Source organism: Lactuca serriola, chromosome 3 (genome assembly GCF_051521515.1).
Source record: "Lactuca serriola cultivar US96UC23 chromosome 3, Lser_US96UC23_V15, whole genome shotgun sequence".
In the NCBI taxonomy this organism is placed as follows: domain Eukaryota; kingdom Viridiplantae; phylum Streptophyta; class Magnoliopsida; order Asterales; family Asteraceae; genus Lactuca; species Lactuca serriola.
The window spans coordinates 159,174,704-159,191,008 of NC_136410.1; the positions used below are offsets into that span (position 1 = coordinate 159,174,704).

The following is a 16,305-nucleotide window of genomic DNA, read 5'->3' on the forward strand; positions in this document are numbered from 1 at the left end:
TTTAACCTCAAACACAAAGATCCCAAACCAAAACCTCCATAGACTCATATAAAGCTTGGACAAAGAGACACTCTGGACCTCCAAGGGTCCAGATCCAGAACCTAACTCGCTTAAGGGACCATGGAAGCACTAGATCTAGTCACAAAAGGGCTCAATAAGCCCTAAATCAACATGAACATCACCTCAACAGAAAATGGTTCGAAAATAGTACCTCAAACGTGATGTTCTGGACCTCAGATCTTCAGGAAGTTAACCCTCTTGCTTCCTCTTGGCTATAGCTTCCTTTCCCTTGCTAAACAACACCTCCAAGGTCGACAATGGCTCCTTCTCTCACTCCAAACGCTCAAGCTCACTAGGGTTTCGCTCTGGGGGATGGTGAGCACAAATGACGGCCATAAGGCCCTTTAAATAGGCCCCAAACCCGAGAAATTAGGTTTTCATTAAACAGCACGGACTCGCCGAGTCCACCAATGCGACTCGTCGAGTCAGGTCATTAATCCGGGTGAGAAATCGCGTCTCTACTCGGCGAGTCTACGCACCAACTCGCCGAGTTCTTCCACAAAACTCAAAATAAAACTTGAAATTTTGGATGTTACATAATGAGATACGCCAACAAGGAATGACGGCTCAATAAATATCAATCAATGCGGAATAAAAACATATGAACTTCTTCGACAGAAGAGGTGTGTATGGATTACACAGTCTCCTGCACTGATATCAATTGTAGAGTTTAAAACTCTTAGATCGTTTAGATCTTTCACAAGTGCGACAAAAGAATTCTAGCAGTTAAGAATAAACAATGAACGAACACAGATCAGAATCAAATAAGAGCTTATGATTCAAAACTGAGTCACGCCTCAGCAGAGCTCGATGAAGAACTTCCGCTGTAGAGGCGAGCTAGGGTTTACAAAACAGTGAATACGAAAATAATAAAAGCGCTACCATCTAAGTCTGCATGCATGCAACTTATATACTAAACCCTAATGCAAAATAATGCACGGTTGGACATGCCCAATACCGACAACTAATCTAGGCAGTGGACCGAGCCCATGACGCAATTCATTAGACTCAACAAATATTGATGCTTGTAATATATTTGTCATTGTCTATGTAATATATTTGCTGTTGAGTTTGTAATATATTTGTCATTGTCTATGTAATATATTTGCTGTTGAGTTTGTAATATATTTTTCAATATATTATGTTTGCAATATAGTTGACAATGTGTTTGTAATAAGTTTGAAATACATTATGTTTGTAATCAACAAAATTGAACATAACATAAAAGTAAAGGAAATTACAATTAGAATTAAACATAAAATTGTTAAAGGAACGTCTCACCACCTATTACATAGTTAAATTGGCTTCCACAGATTAGGAAACTGTTTGGGATACAAGTTTTTTTCACGATCGATAAATTCCCTTTTAATTCTAACAACATCTAATAGACGATCCCGTTCTGCTTGAAGCTTTTGAAACTCCGTATTTGCATTTCGAATCCACTTTTTAGCTTCCTTGATATTTTTTGTAGTTTCAGCAATCCATTTTTCTTTTTCAATTACTTGATCTGCTAGGTCGTTTGCACGTTGGTTGAGTTTGCGACTAATTTCAGAGTCCCTTTCGTTGGCTTCTTCAGCGGCCTTCATAGGATGGAAAATGTCGTCAGGCATGTAATCTGGGAATGGGAAATCTGGGCCTTCAGGAATTGGGTTTGTATCGAAACAAACATAGCAGTATTCATCTTCACAATGCCAAACACCGAAGTCCGATGAATTCATTTTCAATTTTAGAATGTTGTAGTGTATCACGTATAAGTTCTATGTTAGTTGCATATTAATAGTTTGAGAGCAAAAATCACTATTGGATAAGACAACAGGTAAAGTATTAGTCAAATGCGCCTAGACAGTAGTCAAAAGCTATAACACAGTAGTCAAACTACAATTGTGTGTCAGAAAAAAACATAACATTACTAATAAAAACGTAAAGTAGTAGTCAAATACACTTAACATAAAAATCATATGAACTTTAGAATTACTAATAAACATAACATAATTCTGAAAGGAAATTAGAATTACAAATAAACATAATATTACTGGTAAACATAACTACTAATAAAATTAGTCTAAGTAATTAGTAACGTGCAAATGGTGGTACGACGACGATCTTCGCAGTTGGTATTTCCCAATGCAGAAGAATTGGAATAGGATTAATCGTCTCCACTTGGAATGCATGTCGATACACCGCAGAAGTCAACCTATAATTAACCAATTGTTGTTTCTCTTCAACTGTAAGCCTGCTTAATGATGCTATACAATGTTCATAGGGTATGCCGCATTTTTGCCATTTGCCACAAGTAGAAATACCACGTTCAACTTGTACCGTTTGTATGGTTAAATTACAACGCACTTCAAATTTGTCACTACCAATCTGTGTAACCTCATAACCCTTAGATTGGTTCATTCTCCGTTCAAACACGTGTTGTGCATAAGGGGTAAGTTGACCATGCATTCCACCTGTGTAATTAATTTACTTAAAATTAAAAAGAGGATAGAGTAACGGAAAATAAAGAAAACAATTATTTATTACCTCCAAATTCAGCTCGTTGCGCGTACACCATTTATATTGACTGATGGACTAGTTCAACGATTGTCGTTATTGGTAACTCGTGCGTGTTTGATCTAAGCCAACTCAATCCAATCAAAATGCTAATGTATTTAACATTGAAACGTACTTTAGGAAAAAAGGCTTGAACCCATTTGCCATTGGGATATTGTCAAGCCAGTCAAGATCATACCCATTAACCTCCTTTTTAAATTGTTTAAAAAAACGTAAAATTCAGACAAGCTATAAGTTTTGCATGTCTTCCAGAACAACTGTTCGACAACGATACTTCCTGTGGAAGCCTGAACTTTATCGGCTATATTTTTACAACAATACCCATGATAGGAGTCTGGGTATACTTGCATAATGGCGTAGTCTATCGAGTCAGACATATGGCTTATGAAACCAACTTCAGTAGTGTCACCTAAGCATTCTTTCAACCTTCTCATGAACCAAGTCCAAGCCTCGTCACAGTCAACGCTTCTCAAAGCGAATGCTATGATCAGGGGTTCATGATTACCGTCCAAAGCATGAGCAAGATACATAGTTGTTATGTTGGTCTCAATAAGGGGTACATGAGCAACAAATAGTGTTGGTATCATGGATGTGAGAAAGGTAGTAATCTGTAAGAAACGATGGCAACATTACACAAACGTGAACTTGAAATAAATAATAACATAATATAGAGGAGGAGTTACCACGCATCCTAATGCGACAAAACAAAATTGAAACCTGTCTCTCATGTATTTCTTAATGATTGTGAAACAGTTACGATTTGTTCTTTGAAGATTATGAAAGAGTATCGGTAGGTTGGAAAAGCTTTGTTTGTATATCTCATTAAATCCACTCATTATGAGAATTGGCATGTTTCAATGAATTTGGTCGAGGTTATATAAAGGGATTTCATTTCAAATAGAACTCGGTCAAAAACATTGCACGAAAATAATTTTTGAAGCGAAAAATCTACTGTTGGAAAAGACTATACATTATGTAGTGTGCCAAATAGTAGTCAAAGACTATGAAACCGTAGTCTGATAATTTGAAGGAGTTGATTTTATATATGGATTAAAGCGACCATCAATGCCTCTGGTATTACATAGGGATTAGAAGGTAGCGTTGTAACGCTCGTAGATACGGGCTAGTCAATTTAAAGATAATAGGGGTCGAAAACGACTTTTCGGCAAAATATTATTTAGAATAAATAATCTTAACCAAGTTGTAGTATATGTTACAAGGTTTTTGTACATATAAAGAGCGCCGAAATCCGAGTTATAACGAAGAAGTTATGACCCGTCAAAGTTTCGCGACGGAACTGGCACGGCACCGGGAAGTGTAAATAGTGAATTTACGATAGAGTGACTTTTAGCCTTAGCGATCTAAACAAAAGTCGTAGAAAATGTTAAACCGAGAGTGTCCATAAAAAGAACGCCCAAATCTGACTTTGTATGAGGAAGTTATGATTTTTCTAAGATTTGGCATAGTGGTGCATGACCTGAAACTCGAATTTTAGTTCGAGCGGTTTTTGGCTTACGCGACCTAAATGAGAGTTTAATATCTCATTAATAGGAACTCAACGACAAAAAGACAGACGAAAACGGAGTCCGTATGTAAAAGTTATGAATTTTACGCGAACATTTAACAGTGTAATCACCTCCTACTGTTAAATTTAAAATCGGTCGAGAATTAGCCGACGGAGTAAAAAGAAAAGTTGTAGATTTTATTTTTACCTATGCTTGGATATAAATAACATAAAAAACGAAGCTCGTATGTGAAAGTTATGGACGAAGCTTAGTCTCTACTTTTCGAGCGAGGCAAATTCGATACAGTTTTGTAAATCCGAGATAGATTGAAAATTTGCCAATGAGGTCTAAATGAAAGTTGTAGTACTCGTAAATACCAATGCGTGGATATACATATCGACAAAAACGGAGATCGTATGTGAAAGTTATGGACGAAGCTTAGTCTCTACTTTTCGAGCGCGACGAATTCGATACAGTTTTTGTAAATATGAGATAGAAGGAGAATTAGCCGACGTGGTCTAAATGAAAGTTGTAGTACTCGTAAATACCAATGCGTGGATATAAAGAACGTAGAAAACGGAGCTCGTACGCGAAAGATACGGACGAAGCTTGGAGACTACTTTACTATAAAACTCCTATAAATAAATGATGAAGCCTTCATAATTTCTTCACACCATAAGCCTTTCTTTCTCTCTCTAACTTCTCTCTAGCCTCCCTAAACCCCTCCGAAGTCTAGGGAACCTCCCTAGCACGAGAAGAAAGCCCCGGAGCGCCCGACGGCTCCGAGAAGAAAAGCTTTCGGCTCGGAAACGCTGCTCCAGCGAAACCCGGTTTTTAATAAAAACCTAGTGTAAGTGAGCTACGCCTATACTATATTTAATATAACTTTTATTTAATTATAGTAACATTATTAGGACCTTAAAATAATTATTTGGGCTATTATTATGAGTTATATTGAGTGTTATTTAACGCTTATATAATAGTAATAATAGTTAGACTATTAATTAGTCGCGGTTAATGTTAAAAAAAACTAAACCCTAGTGGTATTGATACTATGTATTGTCGAGGAAAATTGTTTTGAGATAACGAAGCGCTGTCTGAGTTCGGAATCATCACTGTATCAAGTGAGTGCATGGTCCCTTTCATCTTACACATAGATATGAAGTATTTTATATAAATTACGTGCAATGTGTGCATATTATCTGGATACTTGCTGTCTATGCTGGATGAATGATTTTATACATGTTTTAAATGATTTAAACTATATATTTATTTTATATCTACAAATATGTTGGGATAAAACATGGGTAGATGAAATAGTTGATGTGTGATGAAATAAAATGATGAGAGATAGGTGATGATGAATCGGTGATGTAGGATGAAAGATACTATAACCTTGTCCGACAATTTGGAGATGTAGTCATCTACCAGAGTATAGATAGCGACCACGGACTATTATAGACAACCCCGTGGAAACACCTGCATGCTCATAACCTGTAGGGGATGAATTATGAGTTCAGGCGATGTTGTAACTACGTATTCATGTGATGATACTCTAACCCTTACTATGAATTACGAGTTCAGGCGATGTCGTAACTGCATATTCATGTGATGATACCATAACCCTTGTTGGGCACGTATTGAGGGAGTAATCCCTGAGTCAATATTGTCTATGCGATGTAGGCGATGATCCTTAGGGAGAGTCCTTAGAAACAAACATATAAGGAAATGCGATGTAAGGAGATGCGAGGTAAATATGATATAGGAGACGACCCTTAGGATAAATCCTCAAGGAAGGTACTTAGGAATAAGGAAGATAATGAGGATGGGTAATTGGGTTAATTGTTTGATGATTAAACATAATAATTGTATTATTGTGGGTTGAAAACCCTATGTACTCACCAGGTTTCCCAACCTGACCCACTCAATTTACTTGTATCACAGGTGACGATGTGAAGTTACATTACACTGAGAGATTAAGGAGATATAGATCACTAGTATAAATGAATGTAAGTTCTGTTTATGCTTATGTTTCTGTATTAACGATGACATCCCAAATGTTTTAAAAGGAATAAAAATACATTTCTTCGGAAATGCTTTGATAACGTATTTATCATGTTTTACTGGGAACAAATTCCGCAACCTTTTGATTAAAAGAGATACTCTGATTTTTATAAAGCATAAACAAAATCGGTCTTTTCTGGCCGTGAAAATTGGGGATGTCACAAGCGTTATCTACAATGGAAATTATATTTATTAAACGAACATTTGAAAACTATTACATAGGGATTAAAACGGCCGACAATGGCTTTGGTATTTCCCATTCAGATGGAGGGGGAACAACATTCATATTCCTAGTATGGTATGTGGTTCGAAACACATCACCCCCATAATATATTTGAACCATATCGGCTAATTATGTGTTGTTTGTATAATGTGCTGCAGCAAGAGCATGACCACATGTTATACCAAGACTGCGCCATTTCCCACAAGAACATGTGTGTCGATTCATATCTACAACACATGTACGTTTGAAATCAAAAACTTGGAAAATATCCGAAGGTAACATAGACGGGATCTCAGGTGGTATTTTCATTGCTTTCCATTGCCGAGACTTTTGCATCCTCCTTTGAAGGGCCATCTCTACGTAAGGTGTGAATACGGTGCTCAACACTCCTGAAAAATCAAAGGATAATAAATTACTGGCATTTAAGTGATTTATAAAAATTTCCTATATTACCTCCCATGACACAGCGTTCTGCAAATGTCTGTTGGATGTGCTGCACAATCACATCAATTAGCGTTATTATCAGCACATTGTGTTGACTAACCGATAACACCATTAGGAATTCTGGAATTTTAATGTTTAGTACATTCCAACGTATATTAGGGAAATAGGCCCGTGCCCATTTCATATGTCCGATGTTGTGAAGAACTTCCTGTGCACCATGATTTAACTTAGAAAATGTTTGTTGAAAGTCTTGCGTGATATATGCTTTGCATACATGGAAGAACAAGTAATCTAAATTTCTGCTTTGAACAATTCTTAATTGGCAATAATTCAAAACACTGTTAGACGAATAACCATGGTAAGCATCAGGGAATACTTGACCAATGCAAGAAGCAATGGTATCGCCCATGTTGGTTATGAGCACAACTTCCGTACCCGCTCCGATAGCATCCTTCAACCTCATAAGGAACCAAGTGTAGGAGTTAACACTATTTGCCACCCCGACACCAAATGCTATTGACGTAGTATTGTTGTTTCCATCAATAGCAACTGCTAACATTGTATTAAGATACTCTCCTTTGATACGGACACTGCTTATGAAGATGACCGGAAGCATGCATCCTATAAATGCGTTGATCTATTTCAAATTTTATATAACATAATTATTAGTTTTTAGACTAATCTAAATTGGTTTAGCAAAATAATAAACAAATCAATACTACATTACCACACATCGAATAGCAATAAAACATAGTTCGAACCGATCCATAACATCGGTTTTGATGTATGTGTAACTGTGGGGATTTGCACGCTGAATGTTGTAGAGGTAAACAGGCAAGTTGGTAAAGTTGTCTTCATAGTCATTGTACGAGAAACTCATGTTTAACGTTAGGGCGGTGAACAGGAACCTTTGTAAAATATATCAATAACGATGATTTAAATTATTTCAAAACCTTTTTATAGAATCGAAGCAGTATTCGAAAACTAAAGTAGTAGTCAAATGGTGGTAGACAGTAGTCAATACCTATAACACAATAGTCAAGATATAATCCTATGTCAGAAATTAACAGTTAGATTAGACAACACATAAACCATCAGTCAATTGCAAGTGGACAATAGTTAATACGTACAACACAGTAGTCAACCTACAATCTTATGTCCAAAATGTAGACACTCAGCTGCATCACTTTCAGGGGTAGGACGCAACATGTGAAGCAATAGGCCATGAATAAGTAGTCCGTCTCCGTACAAAGCCGGTAGATCCAAGAGGTAACCAAAGCTAGTTCTTGAAAATAATTCTCGAACCGGCCCATTCAACGGACTCAAAACTTCATGCAACTTGTGACATGAAGCTTTCACAGATATATTGCATGTCATCTTTTTGTTAGGAAGCTACAAAATAAATAAAAAATAAAGTTAAATAAGGTTTTATAAAAAAAAAAACAGTGTTGGAGTATCACACAATAAAACAGTTAAACATTTCATATAATCTATTTACTTTCTATAAAATACCAAAGTAAATTATTTTACACAAGTTTTTGTCTTTTTCTATACTACTTGTATACAAAAAATAGTATTGTACTTTAAAAATGGTGTGAAAATAACATATTTTATAACAAACCCGAAACTACCAAAACACAATGTTATTTTATCAATACAGTATAATACAAAGTATCTACACATTATACACATAAAAACTTCTTCAATAGATAATACATTGCTATTGTATGCTATAATTGAAACATAGAAACTAACATCATTTTCAACAACATGCAAACCATTGAATCATAAGATACATACAAGGGGATACAATCGTTACAAATACGTTTAAACAATTTTTTTTAAGAAAATAAAAATATATATAAAACCATACATTTTAGGAAACCTACGATTTTTTTTCCAAAAAAAAATCATAAGATACATACAAGGGGGATACAAATGTTTATTGGCTATTAAATTTTTTTTAATAAAAAAATAAAAAAAATACGGTTTTTTTGTGAAACCTACGGTGTACAAGTCTTTACTGCACAAACTGTACAGTAAATACTTGTACACCGTAGGTTTCTAAAAAACCTATGGTTTCCCTTTTTTTTTATATATATAAAAAAAATTATACCACAACGAAATACATCTAATTCATATTCTATTGATACCATTTTAAAAAAAAAAAAAAAAAACGAAAAAAATAACGTCCGTATGGTTTCATATGAAACCTACGGTATACAAGTCGACACTGCACAAACAGTGCATTGGGCACTTATACACCGTAGGTTTCATATGAAAACTACGGTTTTATATTTTTTTTTCAATTTTTTTCAAAATTTTTTTTATCCCCATAAACAAAACCTACTCCTAATCACAAACACGGTAAAATTTTTAACATAAGTAGACAAACACGATTGTTCTTTGGGTGCTCCATTGAGAGAAAAACGTAGCCTAACAAAAGAAAACAATAGGAAAATTACCTAATCTGAATTTTTTTTCATTATATACTTTGGGCTAAAGGGCCACGAAAAAGTAAACGCCCCCTTGAAACAGTAGCCCATTAGTGGAAAAGAGTAGTCAACGGGCGTTGACCGTAGTCAACCGAAAGTTAACTACTCTTTTGTGGGCTATTTTTTGATAAGTAATTAGGAAAAATTGCTTGTTTTGTATTTTCCCCATTGAAACCTAGACAATCTATTAATTCAAAATGGAGAGTTAATAAAGCAAAAAAGGATATATATATATATATATATATATATATATATATATATATATATATATATATATATATATATATATATATATCCTTTTTTGCTTTATTAACTCTCCATTTTGAATTAATAGATTGTCTAGGTTTCAGTTCTTGGACAAGGTTTAATCATTTAGATTATGCAATGTTTTAGGAATTTAATTTTACTTATTTTATCTTTAATTATATATTCGTATATGTGATTGTTATCATAATATGTCATTGTTATGTGGTGGGGCTTTCTAAATAGTTTCAATTTTCATTAAGATTTGGATTAGATAACAAGAATATAAAGTTATATTAGTTGTTTCATTTCATAGAAATTTTTGGAGTCACTTTAAAAGGTGTTGTTTATTTTTAAGAGACAAAAAGTCTGCAGTCCGCGAACCATATCTATAGATATCTACAGAAGAAAAAAAGTGGACCAAGCATATGCATTCTGCAGGAAGAAGACTGTTTGTTTTTTTATAGTCTGCATGCTACTAAAATAAACTAAAATTTAGATAAACTGTTTTTTTTTTTTTTTTTTAAAACTTAAAAGAGTTATTTTCTCAATTACTAATTTTTATCAACATGTGATCTTTGCATACTTCTCTCATGCTAATGATGTACCAACATAAGAGCACATATTCTACAAAATCGTAAGATTCTCGACCATAAATCACAAACTATCACAATTACAAAAACAAGGATTTTGGTTAATTTTTTGTGATGGATTTCCAATCTCCTGGTTGATTTGTCTTGTGCCCATTCGGTTAGGATTGACTTGTTTTGGTGGGTTCTTCATTGCTTATTCAATAAGTTAATGGGAGTTGGGCTTCCATGTATGAAGTCCAAAGTTTTTAACGGATTGACAGCTCATTAGCTTGTTAAACACGGTAAACACCACATGGAAACATTACTTAAATCCTCCCTTTTAATCAATTTAACCAGAAATTTGTTTAGAGTAATCATTAAAAATAACAGTTCACTAACAAAGTTGATCATATTGTGCAAACAAGTCAAACAACCATTCGCAAGGTTGTCGTAAAGACCTTTTTAGACACTATGCCCGAACTAATCTTCAAACAACTTATTTACAATTTTCTATTCCTATCAACATTACTTACAACATATTTGAACATTTACTCAACAATATTTTACACACATATTTTACTTATTGTGCTGTAATAAGCTTAACATTAATTAAGTTTGGTGCTTTCAAAACCCTCTAAATGTCATAAACTAGTTGTACTCTTTTAGCTTAGCGCCAAGTTTTTTTTACATTTAATAAAATTATGTTGTTCCAAAAAAAAACAAACTGACCTTTTTGTGGTTTTATTGGGTTTTTTCCGATTAATTATGATGCCAAGAATAACTATAATTTTTTATAGAAAAAAAATATTTTATCTAGAATATATGGTGGGACACACTTCCAATTTGAATACTTTACATTCAAGAATAAATATTTTATCTAGAATGTAAGGGATTCGCAGATTGCATAGCAAATTGCGTGGGGACCGAAGACGATGCCAAACATGTAGTGTATTCAATATACATTGCACTTAATAGGAAAAAAATGCGTAATTTTTTGTCACACTAAAAAAGATTAATACCAACATGTATAAAGTATACAACTCCTCAACATCATGCTACCTCTCTCTCAAACAAAATTTAACTAAAACTTGTCGGGTTTTCCAAATAATATCAAATTTTGATTAAATTTTATTTGATTTTTGCGATTTCAACCAACAACTTATGTAAGGCTTGAGGCTTGGAGAAAAATGGGCAATGATCAGAACCTTTTAAACGAAAAACTTTTTCGGGTGGACTTTCATTTATCATTAGTTGTTGGAGACTAATTGGTATCGCGTTATCTTCAAGAGTTTGTATATAAAATCGTCTCACAGATCCATAATTTGAGTCCGAAAGGGAAAGCTTCTCAAGAACGGGCGCAAATGGAATTGGCCTCATTGAGACCGATGCTAATGCTACGTCCTACACATATCAATAAATAATATGTTTAGAAACAACAAATAAAGATGTACAAACAATTTTTCTTCCTTTGGGTGTGTTAAAATGCTAAGTTATGTTGTAGTTTGTCATAAGGTTATAATAAAATGATTTGTTGGATGTTATTTTTTAATTAATTGACATATATTAGTAAATGATTATAAAAAATCCAAAGTTTAAATTTTTTTTGACAAAATAGAAACTCCATGAACGACAGAAACTGTCGTCCTAAAAAAAACTCGATTGGGCCTGATCCAGGCCTAAAAAACATTTATCATTTTTGTTTAGAATAACATAACCGTTTTGGATCAGACAAAAAAACTAACTAGTCTTTGTCCTCTTGAAAATTGTTTAGATTTAAATCTAAAACCATAAAAGATAAATATTGTACAACTTGTTATGCCATCTACTTTGATATGTTGAAAATTGTTTCGATTTAAATCCAAAACAATAAAAGATAAATATTGTACAACTTGTTATGTCATGTCGTGTACTTTAATACGAGTCATACCTTTGTGGTACTTTGGTTGAATAAAAGGTCCTTCAATAGCGATTTGTCAAGATCTATAGCAGTTGGAGGTTGATTGTTCCCATTTGCATATAGAAATTTTTGAGCTTGCCTCATTAGATCGTTTGTATTTTCCTGAAATATTGTTATTTGAATTAAACCGAACCCCATTCACCTTTATATATAATGCCCATTTGAGGAACCGGATTACCATTTCTACAAAAAAGTTATTTTTTCACAAACTCTTAACCTGGGCCCACACAGTACCATTTCAGGAACATGTGAAATGTAAATCAGATACAGAGTAAAAAAAAATAGATAATTTTATTGGACAAACCTTGTGGGAGAACATATCAAGAGTGCTTTGTCCACTTTTCAACATTGAAGCAGCAATGAAGATAGCTTTTGCAACTTTATTTGGAAATAATTCCATCGCATATGATATACATGCACCACCAAAGTCATGTCCAGCCAAAATCACCTACAAATTCGAAAAGGGTATGTGATTTTAAGTAAGAAAATAAAGATACAAACTTGTATATCGAATTATCGATCTTTGAGATCTATCTTTAAAAACCCATTTTTGACAACTTCAAAGAAGAAAAAATAAACTATGTTTAAGATCCAAAACTAACCTTTTCTCCATCTTCAATCTTTTCAAGAAAATCCGTTAGTGGCTTCACATATTGTGAGAGACTTTTGATATCATTTGCATCAAACAAATCAATCCCACAACCACTTGAATCGATTGTAGTCACTTTGAATTTGCATTCTTGTAAAAGCGCCATGGTTTTATACCAACACCAGGCTCCAAAACCACCTCCATGAACAAGAACAATATGGCTTGTCTCCAGTTCTTCATGGTTTACCTCCTGTTATCCAAAACACACTTTACAATTGAGGAATGATTGAAGAAATATAAAGAACTCTAATCGATTCAGATAACCAATTATATAATCGCACCAGTTGTTATAAATTTAAGATTCATATACGAGAATTTGAAGCTCATGTTTGTTAGATGGATACATTAGTTTTCCCCAATTCTCGATACAACGATCGAATTATCACAAAATGTATAGATTGAACTCCGAATTCATCAATCAAGCAAAACTAACCAAATTATTCAATCGATAAACAGATAACAAACCTGATTAATGAGCTGTTGAAGTGGAAGCATAGGATCAGCAAGCGAGCGACGCCTAGTACTAGAACTACGAGGAATACCCTGATGGCATTTGGAATTTGAGCCACCGGAAGGATGCCGGAGAGAAATTGATCGATCAAAAGCTCCGTTTTGCTGCTGGTGTTGCTGGAAGAGGAGAGCGGCAGCAATGGCTTGTTCGTGAAGAAGAGCGTCGTCAAACTTTTCCTTCTTAACTGAAGAAGATCGAACGCGAGACCATCGATTAAGAGAATTTTTGTTGATTGATGTAGTGGATGATTGATTTGATATGCGTTTTGAGTAGATTCTCGTTGATCTTGTTGATTTTCGAGAGAAACATATTCCCATTTTCTGTAGATGGATAAATGTTTACTGCATCAATGGATATGAAGGTAGAGTTTAAGAAAAAGGGAATCAATAATGGCGGAGATTGAGCGGGTGGTGGAGGAGGAGGAGACTGGTTCGCTGCGGAAGTTCGGAAGAACCGCCCTCTTAAAAAGGCTGCATTTAACGACGTCAACATAGCCGAATGTCCCATCTCAAAATGTCGAAATTATTTTATTTAAAAAACTTTCAATGTAAGCTTTCGTTGTAATTTTTTTTGTCATTATGACATGATATTTAAAAAAGAAAATCGTATTCGTTATAGCTCTAAAAATATTTTAGATTTTAATTATATTGGTATAATACGTTAGATATTTTAAAATTTTAATATTGTAATAGAAAAAGTATTATTATTATAATAAATAAATCAATAAAAATACATTATTTTAAAATATGTGAGATGGATAGTAACTATGAATGTACGTTTGTAGTTCATTTTTATGAATGATGATAAACACAATAATAATTTAACAATGTCATTTAGGGTATTTTTAGTAGCATCTGGATGTTTAACGAATAACTTGTGTTTCTTAACATCACTAAAAATAGGAGATCGGTGGAGAACGTTAATGTCATTCATGAACATGGTGTTTTGAAGATTATGTGACATATTCATAGGTCATGCGAGATAAATACTTCCAAAATTATTTTTGGTTTACAGCCTATACCTGCATATTGTGTAGCCCAAGCAGTGAGACATTTTTTTCATTCCTAATGCATATAGTCAATGCTGACTATCATACCTAGAAATCCATGTTCTTCCTCAATGTCGGAAACACACATTCTTTTGAAGTTGTGGATAAGTTATTGACTTGACAAAATCTTGCCAAATAAACTTCATTAGGCCTTTGAATGTACTCTTTACTGAAGCATGAAATAACATCTTGTACAAGCTTTATAATAACACCCCTTGTTATAGTTTCACTCGTTTTCACATAATCATCTTGTGCATCTGTGATGTCCTATAAGCCAACACCCGCATAACTCTGGTGAATATATGTAATCGTGAAAGACCTTGTCTGCATGTAGCATGATATCATTATTAAAAATATATGTCATTGGTTGTAATAATTGTCACAATATGGAGGAATGTTGGTTTTTTTATATTTGAAATCTACGATGATAGGTTGCTTCATCATATATTGGGTTGTCAACAAAGTAGTCTTCCATCAAATATGCCACACCCTGATCATGTTCCTGATCAAAATACATTATGTGTGCTTTAAGATGATGATCTTATATGATCATATTTGGCATGCTTATGATTAAGTTACCGATTATATCATCAAGCAGTCTTCTAACAGCCTATGCTTCCCATTCATAATATTCATTCAAATTCGATGAACCAGGACTCTTTATGTTTATGGAATTTCGAGGAATTTTATAAACATAAAATTCTTCCCAATTAACTTTTAAAGGAACTACAAGAAAAATCAAAAAACATATTCCCCCACGATCTTTTAACAAACAACAAATCCAACCTAAACATCTTTGTTTCTTAAACAAAACAAAATATTCTCATTTGTTGGACATAAATCTTTGACCCAACTCATTTCTCCACATTCCTAACTACTTGTATGTTAATAGAAAAATAATTCATTTTTACTTCATGAACCCCATTCCTACTAATAATCACTTGCTTGTCACTCTTACATCCTTCCATATCCTAACTTAAAATTTCTCCACGATCAATGGTAGCATTTAGTTCTTTAAGAACTAAAAGAACCATCAATTTTCTTTTGGGAGTACACGATATATTATCATTAGCTTGTTTCTTCAAGTCTTGAACAAAAGAACTGTTTAGAGCTCGAAAAGTTACCCCAAAACTTTTAAGAGGCTGCAAAAATAGAACCAACAACATTCAATGATGTTAATCATGCTGCTACCGATGTTGATTTAGGAAGTTGTTTGTCATGAGGTCAAATTTTGAACCTATCTGACACTCGATAATCCTACCCTTGGGGGTTGAGTAAGCCTAAAAATAGGGATCAGAAGAGGTTTGGAACACTTACAAATACTATCAAGACTAAAATGAGAAGAAGGGACTTCAACACTTGGAAAATGCTTAATTTTAATATTTATCTCAAGGATGAAGTGATTACAAATGAAAGAGTACTTGGCCTTATATTTTCTTACATGGAATACCAAATGACTTAGAAACAAAGAGAAACATTATAGAAGGGGAACTAAGGGACACCTTTTAGAATGGAAGCAAAAGGACACATATATAAATGTATAAGTTAAGACCTTTAGATCAGGCTATGAACATTGGGTCGTAACAACCTCTCGTTGTTGATTTCGCGACATCCACATAATGATTGATCTTCAGGTTCCACCTTAGAGTTTCGTGTGTCGAAGGGTTCTTGATGTAATCATTATCATGTTCTTGTTTATTTTATGAAACTTGATTATTTTTGTGATTTCTCATGGGTAGGCTCAACTTATCTTCTTTGTATTGTATGCATGGCATTAAAGTCTTTTCTCTATCCTTCCCCATCAACTCAACCAATCGTATTTCGTCACCATCATGGATCACTAGGGAACAACACTTTGGTATCGATAAGACATTGGCTCCATGAAAGAAGTTCATTCCATAATTAGTTTTGTTATCCTCTATGCGCACAATCATAAAAGTTATATCCATGTGCCATTTGTCGATGCATACCCTAGCTT

The 16,305-nt window shown here is 33.9% G+C and overlaps 2 protein-coding genes across 2 annotated transcripts; both read right to left on the bottom strand.

Annotated features, from left to right (window-relative positions):
* Positions 1–6,537: 6,537 nt before the first annotated feature.
* Positions 6,538–8,570, bottom strand: LOC145095823 (uncharacterized). Its single transcript, XM_079033645.1, has 10 exons — positions 8,541–8,570; positions 8,474–8,479; positions 8,351–8,353; positions 8,002–8,244; positions 7,806–7,876; positions 7,580–7,760; positions 7,127–7,489; positions 6,995–7,060; positions 6,862–6,901; positions 6,538–6,797 (listed from the first exon to the last, which is right to left on the bottom strand). The coding sequence occupies exons 1-10, from the start codon at positions 8,568–8,570 to the stop codon at positions 6,538–6,540; spliced, it is 1,263 nt and encodes a 420-aa protein (XP_078889771.1).
* Positions 8,571–11,136: 2,566 nt separating this feature from the next.
* Positions 11,137–13,769, bottom strand: LOC145093302 (putative methylesterase 11, chloroplastic). Its single transcript, XM_079031392.1, has 5 exons — positions 13,234–13,769; positions 12,722–12,958; positions 12,424–12,567; positions 12,090–12,221; positions 11,137–11,563 (listed from the first exon to the last, which is right to left on the bottom strand). The coding sequence occupies exons 1-5, from the start codon at positions 13,594–13,596 to the stop codon at positions 11,291–11,293; spliced, it is 1,149 nt and encodes a 382-aa protein (XP_078887518.1). The 5' UTR covers positions 13,597–13,769; the 3' UTR covers positions 11,137–11,290.
* Between the last annotated feature and the right edge of the window lie 2,536 nt (positions 13,770–16,305).

Bases quoted from the DNA above. Each gene is read 5' to 3' on its own strand.
- LOC145093302 (XM_079031392.1), bottom strand. From the start codon at position 13,596: ATGGGAATATGTTTCTCTCGAAAATCAACAAGATCAACGAGAATCTAC. The intron at 12,568-12,721 runs GTTAGTTTTGGA...TCGAATTTGTAG, and splicing joins AGATTGAAGATGGAGAAAAG to GTGATTTTGGCTGGACATGA. The intron at 12,222-12,423 runs GTTTGTCCAATA...ACAATATTTCAG, and splicing joins TTGATATGTTCTCCCACAAG to GAAAATACAAACGATCTAAT.
- LOC145095823 (XM_079033645.1), bottom strand. From the start codon at position 8,570: ATGTATTATCTATTGAAGAAGTTTTTATGT. The intron at 7,877-8,001 runs GTAGGTTGACTA...ATTGTGTTATAG, and splicing joins TACATTTTGGACATAAGATT to GTATTGACTACTGTCTACCA. The intron at 7,490-7,579 runs GTAATGTAGTAT...AATTTGAAATAG, and splicing joins TTATTGCTATTCGATGTGTG to ATCAACGCATTTATAGGATG.